At 54.8% G+C, this 23,606-nt stretch overlaps 1 protein-coding gene across 1 annotated transcript; it reads left to right on the forward strand.

Moving 5' to 3' along the window:
* Positions 1–21,772: 21,772 nt before the first annotated feature.
* On the forward strand, positions 21,773–22,856 carry LOC128151471 (GTP-binding protein Rhes-like). Its single transcript, XM_052808956.1, has one exon. The coding sequence runs from the start codon at positions 21,773–21,775 to the stop codon at positions 22,397–22,399; it is 627 nt and encodes a 208-aa protein (XP_052664916.1). The 3' UTR covers positions 22,400–22,856.
* Positions 22,857–23,606: the final 750 nt, after the last annotated feature.

Raw genomic sequence — 23,606 nt, forward strand, 5'->3', positions numbered from 1 at the left:
TTCCCGCGACCACCTCCAATGAATCCTTGTGTTTCACAGGACGTATCGGGTGAGATCGGTGCCGTGGCTCCTTTGCCACCGCTACCTCCGGCGACCTTATTAACAGAGGGTGGGGTGGGAGATCCGGCAAAAAGATGGAAGGGGGTAATCAGAGATGCTTTAATTGAAGGTCAAATTATTCCATCTGCGTTCCCAGTTGTGCCAGGGGCACATGGGGGCCCTGTTCGGGAAGCGTTAGACTGGAAAGTTTTAAAGGAAGCTAAGGCAGCAGTCACTCAATATGGGTTAAAATCACCATACAGTCAATCTGTTATTCAACATGTATTTTCTGCACATTTGTTGACACCATACGATGTTAAAATGATTGTGCAAATGTTATTGCTTCCATCCCAGCAGCTCCAGTTTTATCAAAACTGGCAAGCGGCCTGTGAAAATGCAGCCGCTATCCCACGACAGAACGGGGATCCTCTGTTTGGAGTGCAAGCCCAAATGTTATTGGGTTCGGGTCCCTTCGCCAGGTCAGACTGGCAGGCACAATTGGCCACAGAAGTCCTACAACTCAGTCAAGACTTAGCTTTCAAAGCATTGAATAACGTGCATGACGAGAAAATTAAACATACCTTTACCTCGGTGAAGCAAGGCCCCACAGAAACGTTTTCAGCTTTTATAGATCGATTGCATGCTGCTATCATGGCACACCCTGATTTAGATCCTGAAATGAAAACCAAGTTTTTGGATATGCTTGCTTTTGATAATGCAAATGAGAAAACCAAAAAAGCTCTTAGTATACTGCCAAAAGGTTCTACCACCGATCAGCTGGTGGAAGCTGCAGAGCGGATGTTAGAATCAGAAAAAGCAACAGTGATGGCCGCTGCGGTAGGAGCGGCTGTAAAATCCCTATTAACAAAAGGCAAAAGAGGGCGAAAAGATAAAAAATGTTTTCGTCGTGGAAAAATGGGACATTTTAAAAAGGATTGCAGAAGCCAAATCGCTGTTGGTTCAAATGAATCCAACCCAAGTGACTCTCAGAAAAAATGGTGTGTAAACTGTCAACGAAATAATCATAACACCCAAGAGTGCAGAAAACTGTGGAAACGTTTGACAGAAGGAAGAGACTCCCCTCCCATTGTAATTCATCACATGTCATTGCGATCAGGGATTCAAAAAGAAACTGATGCAATTAAAGTGCTATATCAGGATTTACGAACTGGAGAATGGAACGATCCAGTAGAAGTGAAATTAACCGGTCATGGTTATGTCTGTGTTTTAACAGATGAAGGACCAAAACGGGTGCCAAGTTGATGGGTGAAACCGTGGAAACAGGGAAAGTGATATCTGATTCATGGTTTCCTCAATTTTTGTTTTTGACAGAGACCTGAAGGGGCGGTGATCAATCGTGCACCACCATTTTCGCCAGCTGTTTGTCTCCAGAACCAAGCAAGTCGGATGATCACTGTGCCCAATCTGTCGTTTGTTGTTATTGTTTTATTTTAGGTTAAAGATGCTGCAGTGGTGGTTTGTTGTTTCAATGTTTTGTCAAGACGCTGGAGCATTTTGGACTCCTCCTTTATCCAAGACAAATATATGGCTCACGATTGCCAACCTTACCAACCAATCAACCCTGTGTTTGGCTATGGCCAACCCCGACAACCCATTTTCTACATGCTTGGTGGGGGTACCTTTGGGCAATGAGGCATGGCCGTCGCCAATAGGACCTCCGCCACAAGTAACCATGGGCACTGGCAAGGTTGACAACTGAAACCAGATTATGCCATGGTTACCTGGGGTGGTAGTGGAACCACAAGAATTAGAACTCTTGGGTTCTGTAAAAATGGATTATTGTGTGATGTTTAACCATAGCAGTAATCATACAAAAAAAGGACAGATAGTCAATGCAACGTTGCCGGTGTATCGCAATGCAAGTGGTTGGTGTAATTATACTAGTCCTAATCATTCGAAATCTAGCAATACACCAATACAATTACCCCCAGGAATATTCTTAATCTGTGGAGACTGAGCCTGGCCTGGCATACCTTCTTGTTTGCAAGGTGGGCCGTGTAGTTTGGGTCGTTTGACTGTATTACTTCCCAATAATACCCAAATTTGACAACATAGAAGGAAGCATGAAAAACAAAACCGTGAAATTCATCACCATGCATTTGAACCAGAATGCAATGATCAGGTAGAATTTTGGTCATCTAGCGAAATTGTGGCAGCCAGCATTTTAGCCCTGGGAGTAGGAGTTGCAAGTGCTTTAACGAATCTACGAAAGTTGGGTTGTTGGCTGGCCAAACAGAGTAATTTAACTTCACTAGCTTTAAATGGTTTGCTTAGCGATGTTGATAGCATACGGCATGCAACGTTGCAGAATTGAGCTGCTATTGATTTTTTTATTGTTAGCACATGGTCATGGTTGTGAAGATTTAGATGGAATGTGTTGTATGAATTTATCTGATCGCTCTGAATCAATTCATAAAGCTATACAAACAATGAAGGACCAAGTTCAAAAGTTGCAGGTTAATGATGGTTTGGGATGGTTAGACAGGCTGTTTACCCGTTAGGAAATTATGGGCTGGATAAGAGATCTGTTAAAAATGTTGGCAATTGTTTTGTTAGTATTGTTAGTCTTGTTATTAATTATCCCTTGTATACTCAATTGTATAGGAAAGATGGTACAGAACGCAATGGCCAAAGTCTGGATTGTTCAAAAACAAAAAGAGGGATTTGTGGCATACTTGGAAAGCAATGGACACATAGTGAACAATCCAGACACAATGGAACTGATTAATTTGTGAGCCAGAGGCCTTTGCAGGCAGCAGGCCTCAAGGATGTTAAAAAGGTCAACTGTTGCTACAATTTTGATGAAGCAAGCACAAAAAGCAGAACAAAGTTGGGCATAGGTGACTGAAAGCAGGATACAGAACAGGGTACAGGCAGAGAGAACCATACGTGTGATCGGAAAACCTTGTCCAATCAAATTATTGCTTTAGGCGCGTGGACGGCCCGTGCTAACCAACCAACAGATAGCTTACGCGTGAGCAAGAACTAGAATGTGTACATAAACCGAGCTACTTGAGCAATAAAGTGGCATCTGCTTGATCATATTGATTGTGTGCAGCGTCCGTGACTTCCGCGTCATCACTTCACCCACTGCTGAATTCATCCCACTTCATGCTGTAAGCCTTGGTCCCTCGGGTGGCACTTGGCCACTCCGAGGGGAGCGGGGAAGGGACCCCGATTTTGTGGCTGGTGCTGGGTCTAATTCAGCCCTTTCCCCTGTGCATGTGGGGGCTGCGGAAACAGGGGCTAACGCTGACGTGCTTCACAAACCAGAAAAGTCCCCAGGGACCCTGCCCTGGTGCCAGCACACATCCCTGGCGAGGGGCAGAGCTGAGCCTCCCCCAGCCCTCCTCCTGGCCTATTAAACAAACAAATAAATCTCAGGCTTTTCTCGGTGCTGCCGTGGGGTGAGCTGAACGGGGCAGCTCCCCCCTGGGATGGGCAGCCTGAGGAGGGGGTCCTGGCTCCCAAACCCCCCACGCAGGTTGGGCTTAGGATGCTGCTGTGACACTGCCTCACACCTGAGGATTGTGTTTTAAATTGTTTGTAAAAAAAGGGAAAAGGAAAAAGGAGTTAATGCATTACGCACACTTCATCCTGCCACTACCCAGCGCCAAAAAAAGTGCAGGGCAGCCCCAGCCACCAACTATTTCACCCACCCCCTCGGTTTACACACACTTGCTCTTCCTAATTGCGTATTACGCAGAAAACATCCAACTGGTTGTTGAAGGGCAGGTGGAGGGTGGGACCCTGCGCAGCCCCAGACCCCCCCAAACCCGACCTGCACAGGGGGAGAGCCCCAGCCCCGGGCAGGGCAGGGAGCTCTCGCTTGCCCCAAGACATCCGAGACCCATCGCTGCACAGTGTCCCTGGCTCAGCAGGACGTCACCCCACAGCCTGCTGTCCCACGCTGACCCCTCGGAACCCCCCCATCGGGCTTATCGGTCCCCACGGCTGCCAGCCCTGGGCTGAGCAGGGGGAGGCCGGCTGAGCCAGGCTTTGCTCTGCCCAGGCGCGATGCTGAGCCGGTGCCTGGGGGAGCCCGGCTTTGCAAGGCTGGACCCCCAAATACACCACCCGGCACTGCCGGGGTGCGCCCATCGCGGGGGGGGGGGTAAGGCACAAACCCAACCAGCCCCAACTCAGCGTAGAAAACCCACGTACCGGGGACAAAGGGCTGGGGGAGAAACCCACTAGTGGGGCAGCACGTAGGGCAGGCCGGGGGGGCTTGGGGTGGGGTGGGGTGGGCTGTGCTGCTGTCCCAGGGGACCAGGGCACAGAAACTGGGGTGGTTGCAGCGCTGCGTGTCCCTGGCAAAAACCCCACTAGATGGTGCCAGCAGCCCACGCACGGCCCACGGTCCCCCTGCACCGCTGGCCGGGGTGACTCGCGTCCCCGCTGCCAGGGGCTCGGCGTGGGGCTGGTTCTGTCCCGGTCCCCTCCGGGCTGTGCTGCCCCACCAGCACTCCAAGGCACTGGTCCGTACTGGGAGCCGAAAACAAGGCAGGTGTCCCCCGTGTAAACCACTGCCTCCAGCAAAGGGACATCAGGGGGAATAGCTGCAGGGAGCTGCCACCTCTCTGGTGCCCAGACCCCTGCGGCCGCATTCTCACCCTGTGCCCTGTGCCCTGCGCAAACCCCAAACCACCTGGCCCACGACGAGAGGATGCTCAACTGTCCTTCAAGCATCAGCTTGTCTTTTGGTTTGCTCTCCTGCTACAAGGGATCTTCCAAAATAGTCATAATCTCACAAGAGTACTGAGGAAGTTCATCAGCACTGGAGAAAAACCCTTGAGGAGCTGGTGGGAGAAATCCTGTAGAAGTGAAAAAATATTCTGCTTATTGCTATGGCCCCAGTAAGAATTAGCCCAACAGCTGCAACAGGCTGTAATCAAACATTTAAGTTTAGTTATGCGCAGGACTCCAACAGGGAAAGGGAGAAGGAAAGAGGAGGACAGCACAGTGAAAAAGATGGGAACTGAAAATACAACATTATTCCTCACAAGAGTATCCTAAGCTGACCCAAGGCGGGTATTGGCCAGGGCCACCACACTGTGTTTGCAGTAAAACTTCGTGTCCCACTTGACCGATGGGACTGCAGGTGTGAGCATCACTTCAGGCCCCAGCCTGGGGCTTCGGGGACACAGGTAGGAGCTGGGCAGGGAACGGGAGCCATTGTAGGACCCTCCGCAGCTCTCCAAGGCCACCTGGTCTGTCTCCAGCAGCCGTCACAAGCCAAAAAGGGCAAGAACAAGGTAAATGCATAAAATCCCTCCTCTGAGCCTGTCTGTGCTTGTGCGCATTCACACCCGCGACGTGTGTCCCCCCCGCAAGGTGCTGGGCCCCTGCTCTGCCTCCCGGGGCACCCTTCAACACCTCCTTCGGTCACTTATCCCCCTGCCATCCTCCACAGGAGCCAGCACCTCCAACAGGCTGGATTCTGGAAATCAGAATTTGGCATAAATAGGGAAATCCAGGCTTTTGCCCATTCCCGTGGCAAAGCAAGCACAGAGAGAGATAAATGCATGAAGGGGTGAATGAATAAATACCAGGAAGCTGAGGGTGCAACCGAATTTGGCTAAGGCAGCCAAGGACCGGGAGATGCCTGTGGCGGGTCTCTCTGGCATGTGCATTTTAATAGTCCCTATAATAACACGATTGTGTGGTCCTTGTCCCTCCTTGGACTGCCTGCAGGCACCAGGGTTGATCAGAAAAGGGGCAGCTGGGAAGAAAGAGGAAGGTCAGACAGGGGCAAGCCAGGTCTCTGGACCCACCCCCCTTTTTAAGCATTAAAATAAATAACTGCACACACTTCCCAGTCACAGAGCTTGCTGGGATCAGCCCTGAAGAGGTTAATTACCACTCTTTCCAATAAATGAATTTCTATGTTTTATAGCAAGCAAAGCTGTTTAGCAGAGGCCGACCAGCCCATGCCAATTAATGCCCGTGAGTGTGCCTGCTGAACCGTGTGCCCCTTGGCTGATGCTACAGTTCCTGCGTGGTGACACATAATTATCAGCAGTAAAGCACCCCCTGATCAGGGCCGGGTCTCTGGTTATTCTCAGCCCGTGGCAGGAGCAGACATCACCAGCATGAGGGCCGGCAGTTCGGATGTGCTCTTGTCCGCTCTGGTGCGAGACCAGGGCAGGCAGCAAACCCTGTCCTGGTTCAAAATTCAGCCCAGACTTGGCCGAAAAGAGCCCCAACCCACACAGTATGGTACCATGCCGGGTTTTAGTCTAGGTTTGGTCCTGCCCTTCCCAAGGTGAGGATGTGACCGACTGGCACAGCCACGCTGCTGCGGCCGTGCTGCGCTTTAGTTAGCTTTGGCACATGAGTTCTCCCCCCAAAAAAAGAGCTTCGAAAGGATGGCAAGACAAGATTTTTCTCAAGTATTTTTGCCTCTCTGTTATTATTTGTATTATTATAACATATTGCCTCTTCTTGGAGGTGTTAAAAGAGCAGCAAAGCGGCTGGAGGACTCTCAGGTCCAAAATGTGCTTGCCAGAGCAGGGTGGGCAGGACTTGCTCCTCTCCCCACGGCTGGTCCGAGGGCTGCCAGGTCCTGGCTGGGGGCTTTACCAGCCCTGAGGAGCGACGGGCAGGTCAGCGCTTCTGCCATTCACTCTGGCCGGCTGGAGAGGCCAAACAGCGCCGGCTTCTCTGACCGCGGCCCCACTCGAACCGCAGAGCCCGTCTGCCGCGGTGGCCGAGGACACGCACTGCTGTAAATACGGCCGGTTAATTGATTGCTCTTGCTCCAGCAGATTTCCCTGAAATCCCTCATCAGTCGGTGATGGATCTGTTTCGTAACAGCTCCCAGAAACCTTCTCCCATCGCAGCTTGTGCCAGCAGAGCATCGCTGGGCTCGCTCACATCCCGGCCGCGTGCTGCAGCCCCTGCCTTGCTGCACTTTGCACACCTAAAGCCAGAAGCTCACTGGCACAGGGCGGGGGGGTGAGGGCTGCCCAGGGGGCCAGGGACCCATGAGGACAAGGTTTCTAAACCGGGCTGTGGTGATGCCGCTTGGCCACCAGCATCAGCCCAAGCCCATGCTGCCCACTCTGGGCTCAGCACCCTAATGGAGCCGACACAGCTGGAGGTGGGGGGCCCTGCAGGACCACAGCACCCATTGCCACCCCAGACCCCCCCAAGCAAAGCAGCCAGAAGATATTTTTTTCTTACCAGACATGGGCCAGTTGCAGGGGTGAAAGCTCCTGGGGCAGCTCTGGCCCTAGAGAGGCGCCAGCTGCAGATGGGGTCTCTGCAGGGCAGCCTCCTCTACGTGGTTTTCCCTAACAAAACCCTGTTTTCCTGAGCAAGGGAAGGGCCTGTCTCTCCATCAGCCCATTTCATCAGCCCTCTGCAGCAATCTTGCCAAGGAGCTGCCTGCATGCGTCTCCCTTTCCTTCCGAAGAGCAACCAGGACACGCTTGCATGATAACATTGATGCCCTGAGCCAGCTCTGGGCAGCCACAGACACTGGGGTTGTTTGTTTGTCCTTCACAAGAATTTAACAAGAAAAGAAGCAGGAAAGGATCATGTGAGCTCTCCCCGGGGAGGGCTGGAGCGGGGACAGCTGCCCGGCACTGGCAGGGACATCACCCCACCACCAGCATCCATAGGCAAGGTCACCGGTGAGCCCCTCCAGCCCACCCAGTAACGCTCCCCCAGTAACCCTACAGTAACCCAGCATGCTACAGGCAGTGGGGCAGAGCTGCCAGCCCCATCCCACTGCCCTGCTGCAGCCACCCGGGGCCCCACGGGACCCTCAGCATCCGAGGAGCACAGGAGCAGGCGCTGCTCTGCAGGCAAGCCAGGAACTCCGGTTCTGCTTTGCACCATCCTCCTCCTCCCTGGAGCTCGGGGTTTGGGCCGTGCAGAGCTCCCCGGTGCTGGCTGGCCTGCAGCAGCTGCAATGAGCAGCTCTCTTTCAAGATATTGAATGCTCTGCTTTGTGGCGGAGGGCAGTAAGCCCATTCTCTGCCTGCCTCTCTGTCTCTCTCCTGAGCCCTAGACAATGCTCAGAGGAACTGCAAAGAACTGAGAAAAAGCAGGAATGACAAATCCCATCCCCTGGGACCTCTCCAGAGCTAAGCAGCAGCCTTCCTCCCCACCTGGGATGAGGCAGGATCTTGCCAAGCGGCGGCTGGTGCTGCTGCCCAGGACTCCCGCAGAGCAGTGGGAGGTTGGAGCTGGAACACCCCAACCCCCAGGCACAGCCCAAGTGGTGGCCCCGAGGCCGGCACCCAGTGAGAGCAGCGGGCACCATGCAGACCCGTACGACACTGGGACCAGTGTGGCCATGGGGAGCACTGGTTTGAAGGCAGACACACCAGACTGGCGCAGTCACCCCTCCTGGCACTGTGATGGCTGTCCTGCAGGACCTCCCACAGCAAGACACTCAGCAGTCACGTCTCCAGGCCCTTCCCCTGGGGCACCTGGAGAAGTGACAGCAATCTGTGCAAGCAGACAGCTATCCAAAACCCCATTGAAACATGGGCCAAACCCCCATGGGACATGGTGCTGCTGGGGGAGCCGTGCGGAGGGAATCCAGAGAGCGTGCCACCGGCAGTGCTGGGTCTTTGCCTCCTAAAATAGAAGAATAAATGTGTTCAGGCTCAAAGGCTGCAATGCTATTCCATGTTGGCATTGCTTTGCCCTCTGAGATCACCCTCGCTGAGGGCGGAGAAGCGCTTGTGAGTGTGAGTTAGAGCTGTGGGGCACTGCTGGGGTGTGGATCTGAAATAGCATCTTTGGGGATGGTGCTGGACCCCTCCTGGGGCAGGGGAGGAGCAGGGCTCTGCTGCGGGGGCCAGGGGCCCAGGTGGGATGGGGACCGGCTGCTGTGACTTGCAAGGAGCCTGGCACAGGACCCGGTGCGGTGCTGCAGGAGGAGGAGGAGGACGGGGGTTAATTAGCAAGGGGCTGGGAGAGGGGGGGGAGAAGTAGGTCAGTGGATAACACACAACACTGGGTTCTTGGAAAGCTGCTGTGGCTTCGTGGCATGTCGGGGACCTGGCAATACCCGCAGCTGCCCCGGGGCTCTCCGTGGAGATCAGCCAGGAGATGCAGTCATCCACTCTTCTAGCCCAGCCCAAACAGCAGCCCTAACCCACTCCCAGGGAGAAAAAACTGGGTTAAGAAACCAGTTCAAGGAGACCGTCGGGGATGAAGAGAAAGACTGTGGGGACCTGGCGTGACATCTGGCACACACATACCAACCTCCCCCAGGAGAGCGTGGAGATCCCGGGGGCAGGCAGGGACGGATGGGGATGGAGCGGGCAGGGACTCGGGGCTCTGAGTCAGGCCACCGACGTCACAAGCTGCCAGTCCTGCGATACTGGCGGCCCCCGAGAGCCCCCGCGGCAGACAGGAGATGCTGCTGGGGTCAGTGCTCACTGGAAGAGGTTGGGGGAGAGATGCTTGCAAGCAGGGACCTGGAGAGCTCAAACCTGGCAGGTGAAGGCGGAGAAAAGAGAAGAGCTGCTGCCTTCATCCCACAAGTTTCGGTCTCCTGGTTCAGGGAGGGCAAAGTCATAAATTTCAGCTGTCTGTGGTTTGCAGCTCCATGGAAAATGCTGCCAAAAAAAAGTGTTTTCAGCCCTGGAGCTAGTGCCTGGCTGAGGGCAGAGGGACACTGAAGCTGAACAAGTGCCAGGCTGCAGCAGGGATGGTCGGTGGTAAATTTAAGCCCCCTGGCAATGCGAGTGCTTTTCCTAACCTCGTGCAGCCCCTCTTTGCAAGGAGCTTTGCAAGGAGGTTTCTTAATGCCTTCTAAACTGCAGGCTCCCAGGGGCTCACGCAGAAAAGCACCATCAGCCTCCGAGCAGCAGCTGTCCCTGGGCAGAGCAGTCCTCTCCAGTCCTTCATCCCAAGCTACCTTAGCTGTGCTGGATGGGAGAAGACAGAAGCCATGTCTTCAAACATGAGCTTTACAAGATGCCTGTATCGTGCCCCATATATAAAAATAAATATATGGGGGAAAAAAAGAGAGGGAGTGGGCTTTAAACAAGCCGGGATGGAGCAGGCAGCAGTGAGAAGTGGCTAGAATCTTGCAGGAGGACATCCCTGCAGCTCATTCTCAGCAGCATTCTTTACCCTGCCTTTGCTCAGCACTGGTGCCATGGCTTTGCAAACACTATTTTTTTTTGCAAACGACTATGCACAAACAAGGCTGTGTGTGTGCAGACACTATTCCCCTCATTCACAGGTGAACACAGCCCTGAAAGACCCTTTCATCTGAGTCCACCTGAGGAGAGGAGCAGTTGCCTGCACTTGTCTGAGGCTCACCACACAACCGTGCCCCCCAACACCGGGGCACACATACCGTGCCATGTGGAGCGTGACATGGCGGCAGCAAATCCAATTTATGAGGCAGCAGAGCCAGAGAAATGCCAAGCACATCTGGCTGTGTCAGGTCGCCCCGCACCGCTGGCACTCGTCATACGGATCTAGGACAAACCCTCGCTTTTGTTTTCTCCTGTTTGGGCATCACGAGCGTCCTGGGCTTTGTAGGATGGCAGCTCGGGAACATTAACTCACCGTAGGGTTATTTTGTCTTCATGCTAAACTCTTCCTGGAGATGTCAGCTGCCAGAACATGTCATTTATGCTTCACGGCACTGCCTTAGCATTTTGTGGACGTGACAGAGTGACAAAAACCAACATCCTTGAAGGACGGGCTCAAGCCGGATGGTTCTTCTCTAACAAACAAGGGTGAGCTGGGCTGGGCTGAGCCGGTCACTCGGGGTGGCTCTGAAGGGGCCAGGGATGTCCGTGGCGGTGGGGACATGCCGTGAGCTGCCCTGAAACTGCCTCAGTCACTGGGAGGTGTTCCCGAGTCCAAAGACTTGGGCTGTTACTGCTTTGCACAGACCTGGTGAGTGCAGTGGGATGGTGCCTGCCCACCTCCTGGGTTCTAGTGAGTCATGGCACATCGCCCTGGGAAATGGGAGGTTACGGGTGTTAACTGGGTTGCTGCTCTCCTTGCAACGGGCAGGCAGGAATGGCAGAGTCAGCAGGGCTTTTGGAAATGCAATGGTGGGGTGTTTCTGCCCCTGGCAGCTGCAGGTTAGTGTGCTCATGGGGCTCCTTCTCCCCATCCATCCCAGGAAAAGGCTCCACCAGTGTAAGCCTGTCTGCAGAGACCGGCAGCCCCCACTGCAGCCCCTATTCCCCGGTGTTCACCTCTCAGAGCCAGGGCAGGTTTCCCCACCGGTGCTGGCACTGGGTGTGTGGATCGGGCTGGGGGGACCAGCTCAGCGCTGCTCCAGCAGCTCACCCTCCGCTCCCCGTCAGCTCGAAGCGATGCCATGTGTGCTCTCTCCTGCTGTGCCCTGGGGCGGGATGTAGAGCAAGGGCTGGTTAAATAAACACGCTTGTCTCTCTCTTCCGCCTGAGCTTGCAGCAGCCCAAAATCCCCTCTCCCTTGGCTCAGGCAGGATTGGTCCCAGTCTCACCACTTAAAAGGTTTAAAGTGTAGGTCAAAAGGGTCACGCTTTTCCAGATATTTGGTCCTCTGATAATGGCAGAGGCTCGTGCTTTCACTTAGCACAAAGGAGTGATGCTGCAGAGCCCAGTGGTGCTACGGCCCACAAAGCGCCCTTGTGTTCTTGCTTTGCTGCAGCGGTTCAGCTTGGGACCCCCTGTGCCTCCTCTGGAGCAGCTAGAGGGCAGGGAAGGGATGTGAGTTTGGTGGATAATTAATTGCACATATTACCTTGTACCTGTCAGCCGCCACCGTGCAAGTAAGATGGGGCTGAGCACCAAGGTGTCAGTGAGCAACCTCCCAGGAAGACGAAGTGCATTTGCAGGACACCTCTGTGCACTCATGCACAGTAGTGCATGGCACTTGGGAGCACCTCAGAAGTGCCTGGGTGCTCTCCTCTCAGTGTCCACAGCCCTGCTGGAACTTTGCCTGGAGAAGACGCCATGCAGGGTGAGCAGCACCATGCAAGGGAGCAGGCTGCAGCCCTGCCTGGGGTCCAGCCCCGGCTGGCAGCCCCCGTGGATGTGTCTCTGCTGCATCCCAGGTGGGTAGTTGGCAATTTGCAGCATTGCACTTTTATTTTTCACCTTTAAAGAAGCTGCTCTGTGAGCAGGGAACACAGCAGTGCTTTGCCTTCCTTGACTCAGTTTACTTTGTACAAAAAAAAAAAAAAAAAAATTCTACTTACCCTTGCAGCTGCCCCTGCAAAGGTTTTTAGCAACAACCCCCCGGCCTGCAGCACTCAGCCAGAGGGATGGAGCCAAGGAACTGGAGCTGTGGATTGAAGACTGGGACTTTTTTGCTTCCCACGGCCCTGCTGTGAAACGAGAAGGAACTTGGCCAGCATCAACACAACAAGCCACATCCCTCAGCTCTGGTTAACTACAGACAATTGTTTTGAACGTTACTGGAAGGGAGAGGAGACAAACACAGGAGCATGCACACAGGTCATTGCACAAGGAAAATAAAGCCAGTCGGTTACTGCAGAAGGTCCTGCCTGACCCACAGGGCGAGCGTGGCCCTGTTTGGGAGATGTGAAGAGGTCTCCAAATCCCAGTGTTATAGCAGCATCCCCTCCCCTCCTGGTGCCACTGGAGTTACACTGGCCTTGATAAAAATGAGACCTGATTTTGAGCATAAAGCAGCTGCACGGGGTATCTTACCGCTGCCAGCTCATCTCTGCTTCACGCTGATGCTGGAGGAGGCTGATGGAAGCGAAGTGTACGTCGTCCCTCATCTTCGAAGCCACCGAAGAGCCCCAGAGCCCTGCTCAGGCACTCGGGGAGCAGCTCTGATGCCAGGAGACACTGTGGCTTGCAGCCGTGCCCTCTGGCCCTGTGGGGAAGGAGAGCCCTGAGCCCCCCTTTTCCCCACCGGACCCCCAGGTCAGCTTGTGCAATGATGTCCCCTGCCCTCTACTCCCCTCTTGCAAACATGCTTTGGGGTTCTTCGTCTTTTATTCCCAGAGCTCCACTCCTCCTGGCTTAGCTGGCAGTCTCCGTCCCGCTGGGGACAGTCCCCAATGTCTCTGCTCACACAGGGGCGCAGCCGCCCCATTAACCACCGTGAGAGGGGCCTTGTCTTGTTGGCAGCTGGTTACAGGTGGCCGGGGTGTTCTGCAAACCAGAGACACGGCAAGACTTGTCCTTTGGGGCAGGGCAGAGTCCCACGGCAGCAGACTCCAACCGCAGGCAGCGAGGGGAAGGTGCCATTTCACGGCTCACCGACACCAGTTTGCTTCCTTTGAAACAAAAACAACTTGGGGAAACCAAGAGAGCTCAAGGGCTGGGTGGACGCCAGAAGTTCGGAGAGCAATACCGAGCCGGGCATGCAGGAGCTCAGCGGGATGGTGGCCCTGGGCTGAACAGGGATGGCTGCTGCTGATACTCACAGACAGAAAATATGTTTTAAAAATGAAATGTCCTGACAGGCTGCGGTTGAACTGGAGCCCCCGGCGCAGTCTGCAGAGCGGAGACAGCGGCTGCTCAAGCAGTGCTGTCAGGAGCTCTTACGGTGACGCCGGCTTCGGCGAGAGGGCAGCCGGGGAGTGGGGATGGTGCATGGGGAGCTGGCAGAGGTTTCCTCCTCTGAACCCAAAAGGGACAGGAGGAGAGGTTTTGGGGGAAGCCAGACCAAAATGCTGAGATTCAACAGCTGAAGGTTGCAGCCAAGGAGCTGCCACCCCACCAGTCCCCCAGCTTGCAGGACACCGGGGCAGGGGACACGCAGCCCACACTGTGGGACCTGGCACATACAGAGGGAACATCAAGCTCCCTTGTAAAATGAACGAAAAACCTCTTTTTTTTTTTTCCAACCTTGCTTTTTGACAGATCCATCCTTTGCACATGCCCTAAAAAGGAAGGAGCAGTTTGACCATAAACATGGCGATGGCAAAAATCAGCTCAGATCTGGGACAACACTGCGGTCACTTTTGCCCTGTGATGTAAAGGTTTATTTTAAGGACAAGGGGTCACTGGGGAAAGGGTAGAGGACCGTGGCATGAAAGCCCAAGGAGTCAAGGCCATACAGTCAGCAGGGAACGGGCCTTCAGGGGCAGTGACAGGCAGCCTCCCGCGGGCAGGCAGCATCACTGGGGGTTGTTTACAACATGACATTTTCATGCACTCTGGAAAAAAAAAAAAAGCACGGTTGGTTTTCAGGGCGAGAGCGTCACGTCTGCCTGCCTTTGCACTGGGGCATGATGCAGAGTGCTGCTCGCATTAAGACACGGGTCAGGGGAGGCACGGCTGCAAACACTGCTTGGGGACAGGAACGGCAGCCCAGCTGCTTGGGATCCGAGGCGAGACGTGATGATGGCTGCAGCGTCCCCGGCAGCCTCGGTGACGGCCTGGGAGAGAGGGGCCGTGGCCCCAGCCCAAGCTGCAGGAGCACCCTGGATGGGTGAAGACAGGCAGGGGGGGTTTGGTCCAGCTCCATGGCAGGGTGCCTGGGAAACCCCCCCTCTGTGCTCCCGTCTCCTGAGTCTGGGGCCTTGGGCATCTCCTGCCCATGTCAGACCCTGCTGCACCCGACCTTGTGCTAATGCTGTGGATCCGCTGAAGATCCCATCTCCCTTCTGATACTGCCATGAGAAGCCATATATGCACCCCTGGCTCCCCAAAACCCTTCAGTCATCCCTCGTCAGTGCCAGGCTTTCTCCAAGCTTCAGAGTAGCTCCTCTCTTCACATTTAAGTTTCTTGGACAATGGCAGGACCCTGTGCTGTATTTCAGGGGTGTTCTTAGCTAATTCTGCCATTTTTCTCCTGGAAATACCTTACCTGTGCATGCTAGGACATGTATCAGTCATCCAGAGATGCACTGCCAGGTACGCCCCTGCAAGTCCTGCCCCGGTGAATGCTATTACATTTTGTACCATTTCTTTCCATCCCTCTTTCACGTTCAGCCCCGCTGGTCTGTCAGCACCCCTGCCCCTCCCCACTCTGCTCCTGCCCCCTCTCCCTGCCCTTCCCCACCTGTACCCTGAATCCCGGACAGCAAGACTGGTCTTGATTTGGGGCTTTCATGCCTACACTAGCATCAGCCATATAGCCGAGAGCCTCCCACCGCTGCCCAGACTGATTTATTTGCAGTGGCCAAGCGTGAATGGAGGGAGCGTCCATGGGGATGGTCACAGCATCCTCCCCATCCCCAGCCCACCCGCCCATCACCTCTGTGGCTGCAGCCCCACATGGAGGAAGCTCAGCCCCACGTTGAGGAGGTTCAAGGTTTGACCCCACATGGAAGAGGCTCAGCCCTGCTCGGAGCAGCATGGGGGAAACCGGCTGCTCAACGTACCTTGCAGCACCCCAACAGTTGACTGGCTGCCAGCTTTATTGGTCCTCAAAGTGGATCAGTGCTAATACAAAGCCATGTGCTTGTGTTTAGAGAGGTTAAGGCACACGCCAAGGGCTGAGCTTCCCTTCTCGATGCCACCATAGTGGGCAAAACTGGACAGGCACTGGGACCACCGGGACCGCTGCAGCCTGCCACAGAAGGGGGTAGGCTGGACCCCTGCTCCCACACGGCACGTTGGGGCTGCAGGGACACACATCAGAGACCCTAGCAACACACATTTAATATCCTGATGACCCGAGAGCGCTGCTGCAGAGCATGTCACCCCATGTCACCCGAGGAAAAACTGTGTCGGTGGCCCAAAGAGAGGTGAGCTTTTCACTCCAGCTAATAATCCCGGCCAGGGCAAGATAAGAGAACCTATAGAAACTCCTCCAAGCCCGAGAACAGCTGCACTAAATCCCTTTAGTCCTCAGCAAGACATTTGTTTACAGGGAGACTAGATTTTATTACGCGGGGTTGTCTAGTACAAGCTGTTCGCGGGCTCCCTGCCTGCCCCCCCGCAGCACCGGTGCTGGCACGGGTCCCTTGTCCCCCTTGGTGGGGGGAGGTATGGGGGCTGCAGCTGGAAATGGGATTTGGGTCAAGGTGGGTTTTCAAAGCCAAGATGAACTCTTTTGCTTGGAAGAGGTCGGTCATCTGGAGGAGGGATGAGCCGGGGAGCGCCCGTGCCAGGGTCAGCTTTCTCTTTGCCCCCATGCCCGAAACTGGCTGCTGCGGGCGTGACACCGGGGCTGAGCACCCTTGCCAACAACTGCACAAGTGACATGGTTTCCATGAGTCTGGCTGCCGGTTGGATCAGCCCCATCCCTGGGGAGGGTCCTGTCCCCTTGGGCAGGACATGCCATGAGGATGCCTTGGGTCCTCCTGAAGCGATTGGTGATGCCAGCAGGGATCGCCTCCAGTCCCTCCTCCACTGGTGCTGGAGGACCCCAAATCCAGCCCTGCTCGCCTCTCCTCCCCTCGGCCTGCTGATGCCTGGTCCGGGGCTATGGGCAAACCTCAGCCCTCGCCTCTTGCAACCAACTCCTGCCTCTTGCAACCTTGCAATTACAGCCTTTAATTAAGCCATTAAACCTGTCTGGCACTGGGGTCACCAGGCAGCAGAGAGGCAGCGGGGCAGGAGCTGGAGTTGGTGTGACCCTCTCCAGTGCTGGTCACCCCCACGTGCCCCCCCAAAATGGGGCCAAGCAGCAGGCTTTCCCTGCTCGGGGTGGCACGTACCCCGCGGCGGCCCCACCAGCATCGGGAACAGGATCCGTCCGGCGACATGCTGTTCCAGACAGAGGCGGCACGGAGCACCACATATGGCTGATCCATCTATGTATGCATCAGGGAGGGCTGCGGCTCCCCTTTAAAGTGGGGGCGGAAGCTACAGCGGTTCAGATTTCTCCTCTCACCTGTCACTAAATCAAAGGCCATTTGTATTTAATCTCCAGGAGAGGCAGGTTTAACCCTCTCCTGTGCGGCTGGGTGTCCTCACACCAGGGTGAGGACCTGCCTCACCGACATCTGACGGCAGCGGGGGCCATCCCCTCTCCTGTTTTTGCCTCGTCTCCCATCCAGTGCTCATTCCATGTGGGAGAAGCAGTACTTCACCCCACAAGGCTGTTGCTCAGCCACTGTCTGTGGTGATGGGCAGCAGCTGGGGACACGCTGCTCGGCAGAGACGGTCTCGCTGGGGTTTCTCATTACTGACCGCGTCCTTCTCACCTTCTCGGCTGGAACACCAGAAACCCCTGCTGAAAATGCAGCCGCTCTCACGTACACCATGAATTTAACCATGGGCAGAGGCACAAGCGGGTGGCGGGGGTGGAAGCATCCTGCAGGCATGGGCTGCCTTTGCTGCCTCTGTGTCCTGTTATGGGGTACAAAGGCACGGGGTGCTGGGGCACCGGGCATCCCAGCGCAGGAGTCGGTGATGTATCAGCTCCCAGAAGCTGGCCCAGACTCACGCAAATGTGTCACGGTGCTGCAAACTATTTGCCACCACAGTTGTAATGATGCTTTGCTGCCTGCGAGCAATGGGCAAGGCACACCGCTCCCATCAGCTCGGAAAGCACTTCACCCCACGTGTGACTGAGTGGTGCTGATCTGCTCACTGGGCGGTGTGGGTTACTGGGGCACCGTGTCCAGGACTGGAACAATGCCCAGCACTGGCTGCTCCAGCCCCATGCTGGAGAACATTGCTCCTGGCTTCCTCAGCAGCCACCATCCCCTCTGAACCGTGACAGCTGAGCACTGAGATATACAATCATAGAATCACAGAATCATTTAGGTTGGGAAAGACCTTCAAGATCATTGAGTCCAACCATCAACCATGCCCATTAAACCATGTTCTGAAGGGCCTTGTCTACGCGCTTTTTGAATACCTCCAGGGATGGTGACTCAACCACTTCCCTGGGCAGCCTGTGCCAATTCCTGACAACCCTTTCAGTAAAGAAATTTTTCCTAATATCCAACCTAAACCTCCCCTGACACAACTTGAGGCCATTTCCTCTTGTCCTATCTCCAGTCACCTGACAGAAGAGACCAGCACCCACCTCACTACAATCATATGAGGTCCCCAAAAACACATCCAGATGCAGCGTGGGCTGTTCCTGAGGTTTGCAAATTGTCTTACTAAAGCGCATCTCAGCACCGCAGCGGAGCCGTGTCTGGCAGCAGAGCTGGGGAGCACTCAGCTGGTGGGAAACATTCATGTGCTCTTTTGGGTTCCCCCTCACACACTCACTTTAAGGCACCAAACATAAAGCTTGCTAGTGAAATAAAAATGAATGTTTGTAAACATCAGGACCTTTTTTTTGGGGGGAGAGGTCAGCTCATACCCCTCCAGCACAGGAGCTCTGTCCTTCCTGGGCAGCTGCACAGGCTGGTTCAGAACAGAAGAGGCACCAACCACAGTGTCCCACGTCCCGGGCTGCAAACAGCAGTGGGAGGGGAGCGTGTTATTTGTGCAGAGCCCAGTTTCTCCTGTACTAAGTGCTGTTGGCTTTTCCCAGGAGCGGGGGTCCAGCTCCCTCCTCTGCCTCCCCTGGTCCCTGCATCTGCTGCTGCTCCCTGGCTCTCCCCCACCAGCCCATGGTGGGAAGCAATAGCGTACACACCATTTTCCAGTGTTCTGCCCCAAACTGCCCTCTCCTGACTGCTGAAGGCTGCCCAGCCCACAGGGCCTGTGCTCGGGCAGGGGCCGGCTGGTGTTTCAAGCTCAGCTCGCTGCTCATCCCGTGGGGGCCAGATCCAGGCTGCTCCCGCAGCCCTGCTGAAGCCAAGAGCCAGCTCGGCTCCGCTCACCAGCTCGGTGGGTCCCCACGGTCCAATGCACAACTCATGGGATGAGGGGCTTTTTTGTAGGACTCATCCATGAGTGTCCCCACCTCCAAGTGCCCATAAAGGTCTCATGAGTCTTTCCCTGGGGGAAACACAGGCTTTAATTATTTTTTTTTTTTAATAATACCTGACCCAGGCTGGCTGGCCAAGCTCTCCTTCAAAAATACAGTATTTAGGCACATCATTCTGGGCACAAAAGGCTGCAGTGGAAAACAAGTCACCGCATTCGTCCTTCTCTGGTTTCTTCCCTTCCTTGCACACAGTCCCCCTGCGCTTTGCTTTCCCTGCTTTCAGTGGACATAAACTAATATGGAACGAGATATTCATGCAGAAGGCCTTTGGAAATATTCATTGCTCATCTCTTAACAAGATTACTCCTGAAATCCTCCATTGCTCTGAGGGAGATTTAAAACCTTTCAGGCTCTTGGTAACCATAGCAGCACAGATGTGAAAACTAAGGGGAGACAACTGATGTGAAAAATCACTGGGGATGTACAGACAGGCTGTGCGCGACTGCAGCACCAAGGCAGGGAAGCTTCTTATCTGCAACACATTTCTTTGTCTAACACAGCCAGGGCTGGCTCTTCCCCCTGGCCAGACCACGCAGGACACAGCCGCTCTTTGCAGAAATGACTCGAACTGCAGACAGTGGTAGTGATGTGACCCGGTGGTGGCTCCCATGGCACCAGGGTCACCTTCCCGGCCACAGTTTGGGAAACCCTCCATGGCTAGCGTTGCTGCTCGGTGTTTCCAAGACTGTCCATCCGCTCACGGCTCCTTCCCTGCAGGTTGCTGGCTATCATGGAGATGGTTTAGAGCCAGGACGGGGTGCTTGGAGACTGGAGTCCCCATTCCCTCCTGCCACAGGTTCCTCCTTCACCTTGGGCACCTGTAAGCGAGATGCTGGGTGTTGTGAAGTTGAACAGATCCATGTTTTGAGGCTCTTTGGATGAAATACTGGGAAAGTGAGCAGAGGCAAGTGCATCACCCAGGCCCCCGGCACCTCCTGAGAGCCGGCTGAGCCCTGCCGAGCTTCGCCATCATCATCTGGGAGGAACTGCGAGAAACACCTTTCGTCTCCTCTCTTGAAAACCCCTGTCATTATGGCTATCTAAGCACAAAGAAGCATTAACAAAATTCTTTTCTAATTTAAAAAAAAAAAATGTTTTTTTGGCTTTAAACAGCTTCCAAAACTGGGGTGAGATTCCTTGTCATGCCCTACTTCCTTGCCGCCTTTGGTTCTTCATTTCCACTGATGTCAATGGCATGTTAGGCACCAAAAGGCAATCACTGCTTCGTTCATGTGCCTAAACCCAGCACCCTCTGCTCGTCCACCCCTTCTCCTGGTTTTTGGCCCGCCGAGGTCCTGGGGCAGTGCCATCACATCTTCTGTGTCCTCAGCTCTTTTTCCAACTCCTGCGGCTCAGTCCTTGGCATTGCCTTTGGGTTCGCCTCATGGCACAGTAAGTCTCTCCAGAAAGAGCTTCACGTGTGCAATTGAAAGCACGCTACTGGATGGTGCAAAAGCCCACCGGGTGCCATGGTGTGCTGGGTATTCTGGACACCAGTCCCATTGCCAGTCCCAACTAAAGGGACCCAACCTTCCCCTTCTCCCAGGGCAGGCTGAGCCAAGGACAGGACTCTGCTCACCCTTATGCAATCTCTTGGCTCTGCTGATAATGAGATCAGATAGGGAAAGCTCTTAATGTGGCTAAAATGTAACGATAATTGGGGAATTAAGAGGCAGGAATAATTCTTGTAAAAAGGGCTTTTGAAATCAACAGAATAAATTCAGCCAGAACTAAATGCTGAAAGAGGTACTTTGCTACGGAAAGAAAACCAACTGCATTAAACCTACAAAAACTAGTCCAAAGCTAGAAAAAACCCACACGTGCACAAATTTAGGATAAAAACTTACTTTAACTTTTGAGCAAGTTCCCTTTGTATTTGCACTTTGCAGAAATCAGCTTCTGAAACAACTCTAGCATGAAATAGGGGAGGTGACTGCTGAGGAAACACACCTGGATGGGGCAACCTGCACCTCTACGAGCAAACCTGCTTCCCGAGGTGATGCCCAGCCACATGCAGACAGGGACTGACAAGCACCCCACCTCTCTGCCCGATAAGTCAACCAACCGTTCTGGGTCACAGTTTTGCTGAAGCCGGGTCACGGCCAGAGTTCCTACCCATGACTGCTCGGCATCTGCTCGCGGAGCTTGCGCTGCATCGTTTTCAGGATTTTATCTGCCCCTCAGGTTAAATATTTCATAAAATCACAGAATAACTGACAGCTGAACGTGCAGGTTATGACGCATGGATTTCGGGAAGATCTTATTTTTCCGCTCAGGTCAAATATTTCATAGGCTCACGGAAGAGTTGGGCACGTTTGCAGCAACCCCGTCTGCGAACAAGTCCCCAGCCCCAGATAAGTGCAAGAAACGCTGTGGGTGACACCGGCCAGCCCCTGCCTTGTCCAGCCATGAGCCACCCGACGGGTGGGAGACCCCCACTGAGCTCCCCTGCTGCCGGCAAGCCCGCACCAAGAAACACACAGTAATCTCCAGGGAGGACAAAAGGGCAGGACGGCTCACGCAGCGTGACGGCTGCGATGCTGCCGGCTCCCCAGCGCTACCGGCAGCGGCGGGCGATGCAAGTGTAATGTGCAATGTAGCGCGGTGCTCTCCAGGGCTGGAGTGGTTTTCCAGGACTGAGCTCCGCGGATTGGCCCGGAGCACCCGGCTCTCCTCCCTCCTTGCCCTCCCTCCTTCAGCACCCTCAACCCACGGAGATTGGACAGCCTGGTGCCACATGGCAGAGAGGAACCAGGATAAAAGATGAGCTGGACTTGGGGACGGTAGCATCTGCGGCAGAACAGCCGGGAGAAGTTTGCAGGGAGGTGGCACCAAACTTCCCTGGCTGCGCCGAGCTGGTGCAGGGGAGGACGGACAGACGGACGGACGGACGGACGCCGGGGCTGCGGCCACCCAGGGACACCCGTGAGTGCCAGCTGCGGAGCATCCCGTCCCCTCTGCGCCAGCCATGTCCCTGGTGGTGAAGGAGAAGAACCACGTGCGGTTGGTCTTCCTGGGTGCTGCCGGCGTGGGCAAGACAGCCCTCATCCGTCGCTTCCTGATGGACACCTTCGAGCCCAAGCACCGGCGCACGGTGGAGGAGCTGCACAGCAAGGAGTACGAGGTGAGCGGGGCCACGGTCAAGGTGGAAATCCTGGACACCAGTGGCAGCTACTCCTTCCCGGCCATGCGGAAGCTCTCGATCCAGAACAGCGATGCCTTCGCCCTGGTCTACGCCGTAGATGACGCCGAGTCCTTCGAGAGCGTCAAGAGCTTGCGGGAGGAGATCCTGGAGGTGAAGGAAGACAAGTTCCCTCCCATCGTGGTGGTCGGCAACAAGGCAGAGAGCGGCGGCGAGCGGCAGGTGCCGGCGGAGGATGCCCTGTCGCTGGTGGAGCTGGACTGGAACAGCCGCTTCGTGGAGACGTCGGCCAAGGACAACGAGAACGTCCTGGAGGTCTTCAGGGAGCTGCTGCAGCAAGCCAACCTCCCCAGCCGGCTCAGCCCGGCGCTCTGCAAGAGGAGGGAGACGTTGCCCAAGGAGCAGGCGCTGAGGCCTCCCATGAACAAGACCAACAGCTGCTCGGTGTGCTGAGCCGGCCGCCCGGGGCCGGGAGGACGGCGCCGGCAGCAGCGGCACCGGCTGGAAACTCAGGTGGGCTGGGTGGGGAGAGGCGCTGCCTCGGCCAAAACCAACCCTGCTGCCTCCCACCCCTTTCCTCCTCTTTCCCACCCAGCCCGCCGGGAACCGGTGAGAGTTGGAGATGACAAGGAGGAGGGACTTGGGACTTGGAAGGGATGCTGGTTGCTGGAAGGGCACGGGGAGAGGGCGAGTTCCCAGGAAGGCAGGAGGCGTACCTGGGAAACCGCCGTCGGTCAGCCAGCACGTTGCATCCGTGCCGTGGTGAGCTTGCAGGCAGGCGGCTCCTCGCGTACTAGGAAAGGTGGACAAAAACCAGGTCTTTGGCTGCATGCATCAGAAGGCAGATGCGGGCATCTGTGCAGCTGCATCGCACCCACCGGTGCCGCTCTCCCGGGTCTCATGTGGGTCCTGTGTCACCTCGCCCCAAGCACTTGCACGTACAACCTCCTGGCGCGGCTACAGTTACAACAACTGATCCAGTGTCCAAAGTAGTTTTGGTTTTGTACCTTGGCGTAGAGCATGCAATAGGGAAGTCTATGCAGTTCTTTGGTTTTCTCTTTTCTCTTTTTGATTTTTTTTTAAGCATACCCAATAAACACATTGTTGCAAAATGGAGCTGGAAAAGGTCTGGGTTTCTTTCTCCTGTACTTCAAATGCTGTAGTGCCTGGTATCAGTGTTTTATGCCCAGACCCCTTATCACTGCATTTGCTTTCCCTCCTCCATGCTCCATCCTTATCTGGAGCGTCCTGGCACTGGGGGAGCCTTCCCAGCTCTCCAGCCTCCCCTGGCAGTGTCAGGATATTTGGTGTTACGATTTTCCTGACAATTTAACCACTAAAGTTTTTACCAAGCATGAGTAACTAAAAATAAAACAGCTCTTCTCACGTCCAAGTACAGAAAACAACAACAGCCGTTAAAAGACAGCTGATCCTCTGAAATAAAAACCATAACCACATTAAAAGGAGATAATAAAAGGAGTGGGAGAAGAGCACAGAAGGGCAGTATTTACTGTGCTTTAGCATGCACCACAGTGATATGCTCTCCCCTCGCACAGCCCATCCTTGCTGTAATGAGCATTTAGCCTGCTCAGCAGCCGCACAAACACAATAAATAAAGATCTTAAAGTTTGGTGGATTAAAGAGTCATCCACCCTGGTCC

The sequence above is a fragment of the Harpia harpyja genome, chromosome 14 (genome assembly GCF_026419915.1).
Source record: "Harpia harpyja isolate bHarHar1 chromosome 14, bHarHar1 primary haplotype, whole genome shotgun sequence".
Taxonomy (NCBI): Eukaryota; Metazoa; Chordata; class Aves; order Accipitriformes; family Accipitridae; genus Harpia; species Harpia harpyja.

Coding starts and splice junctions, on each gene's coding strand:
- LOC128151471 (XM_052808956.1), top strand. CDS start 21,773: ATGTCCCTGGTGGTGAAGGAGAAGAACCACGTGCGGTTGGTCTTCCTG.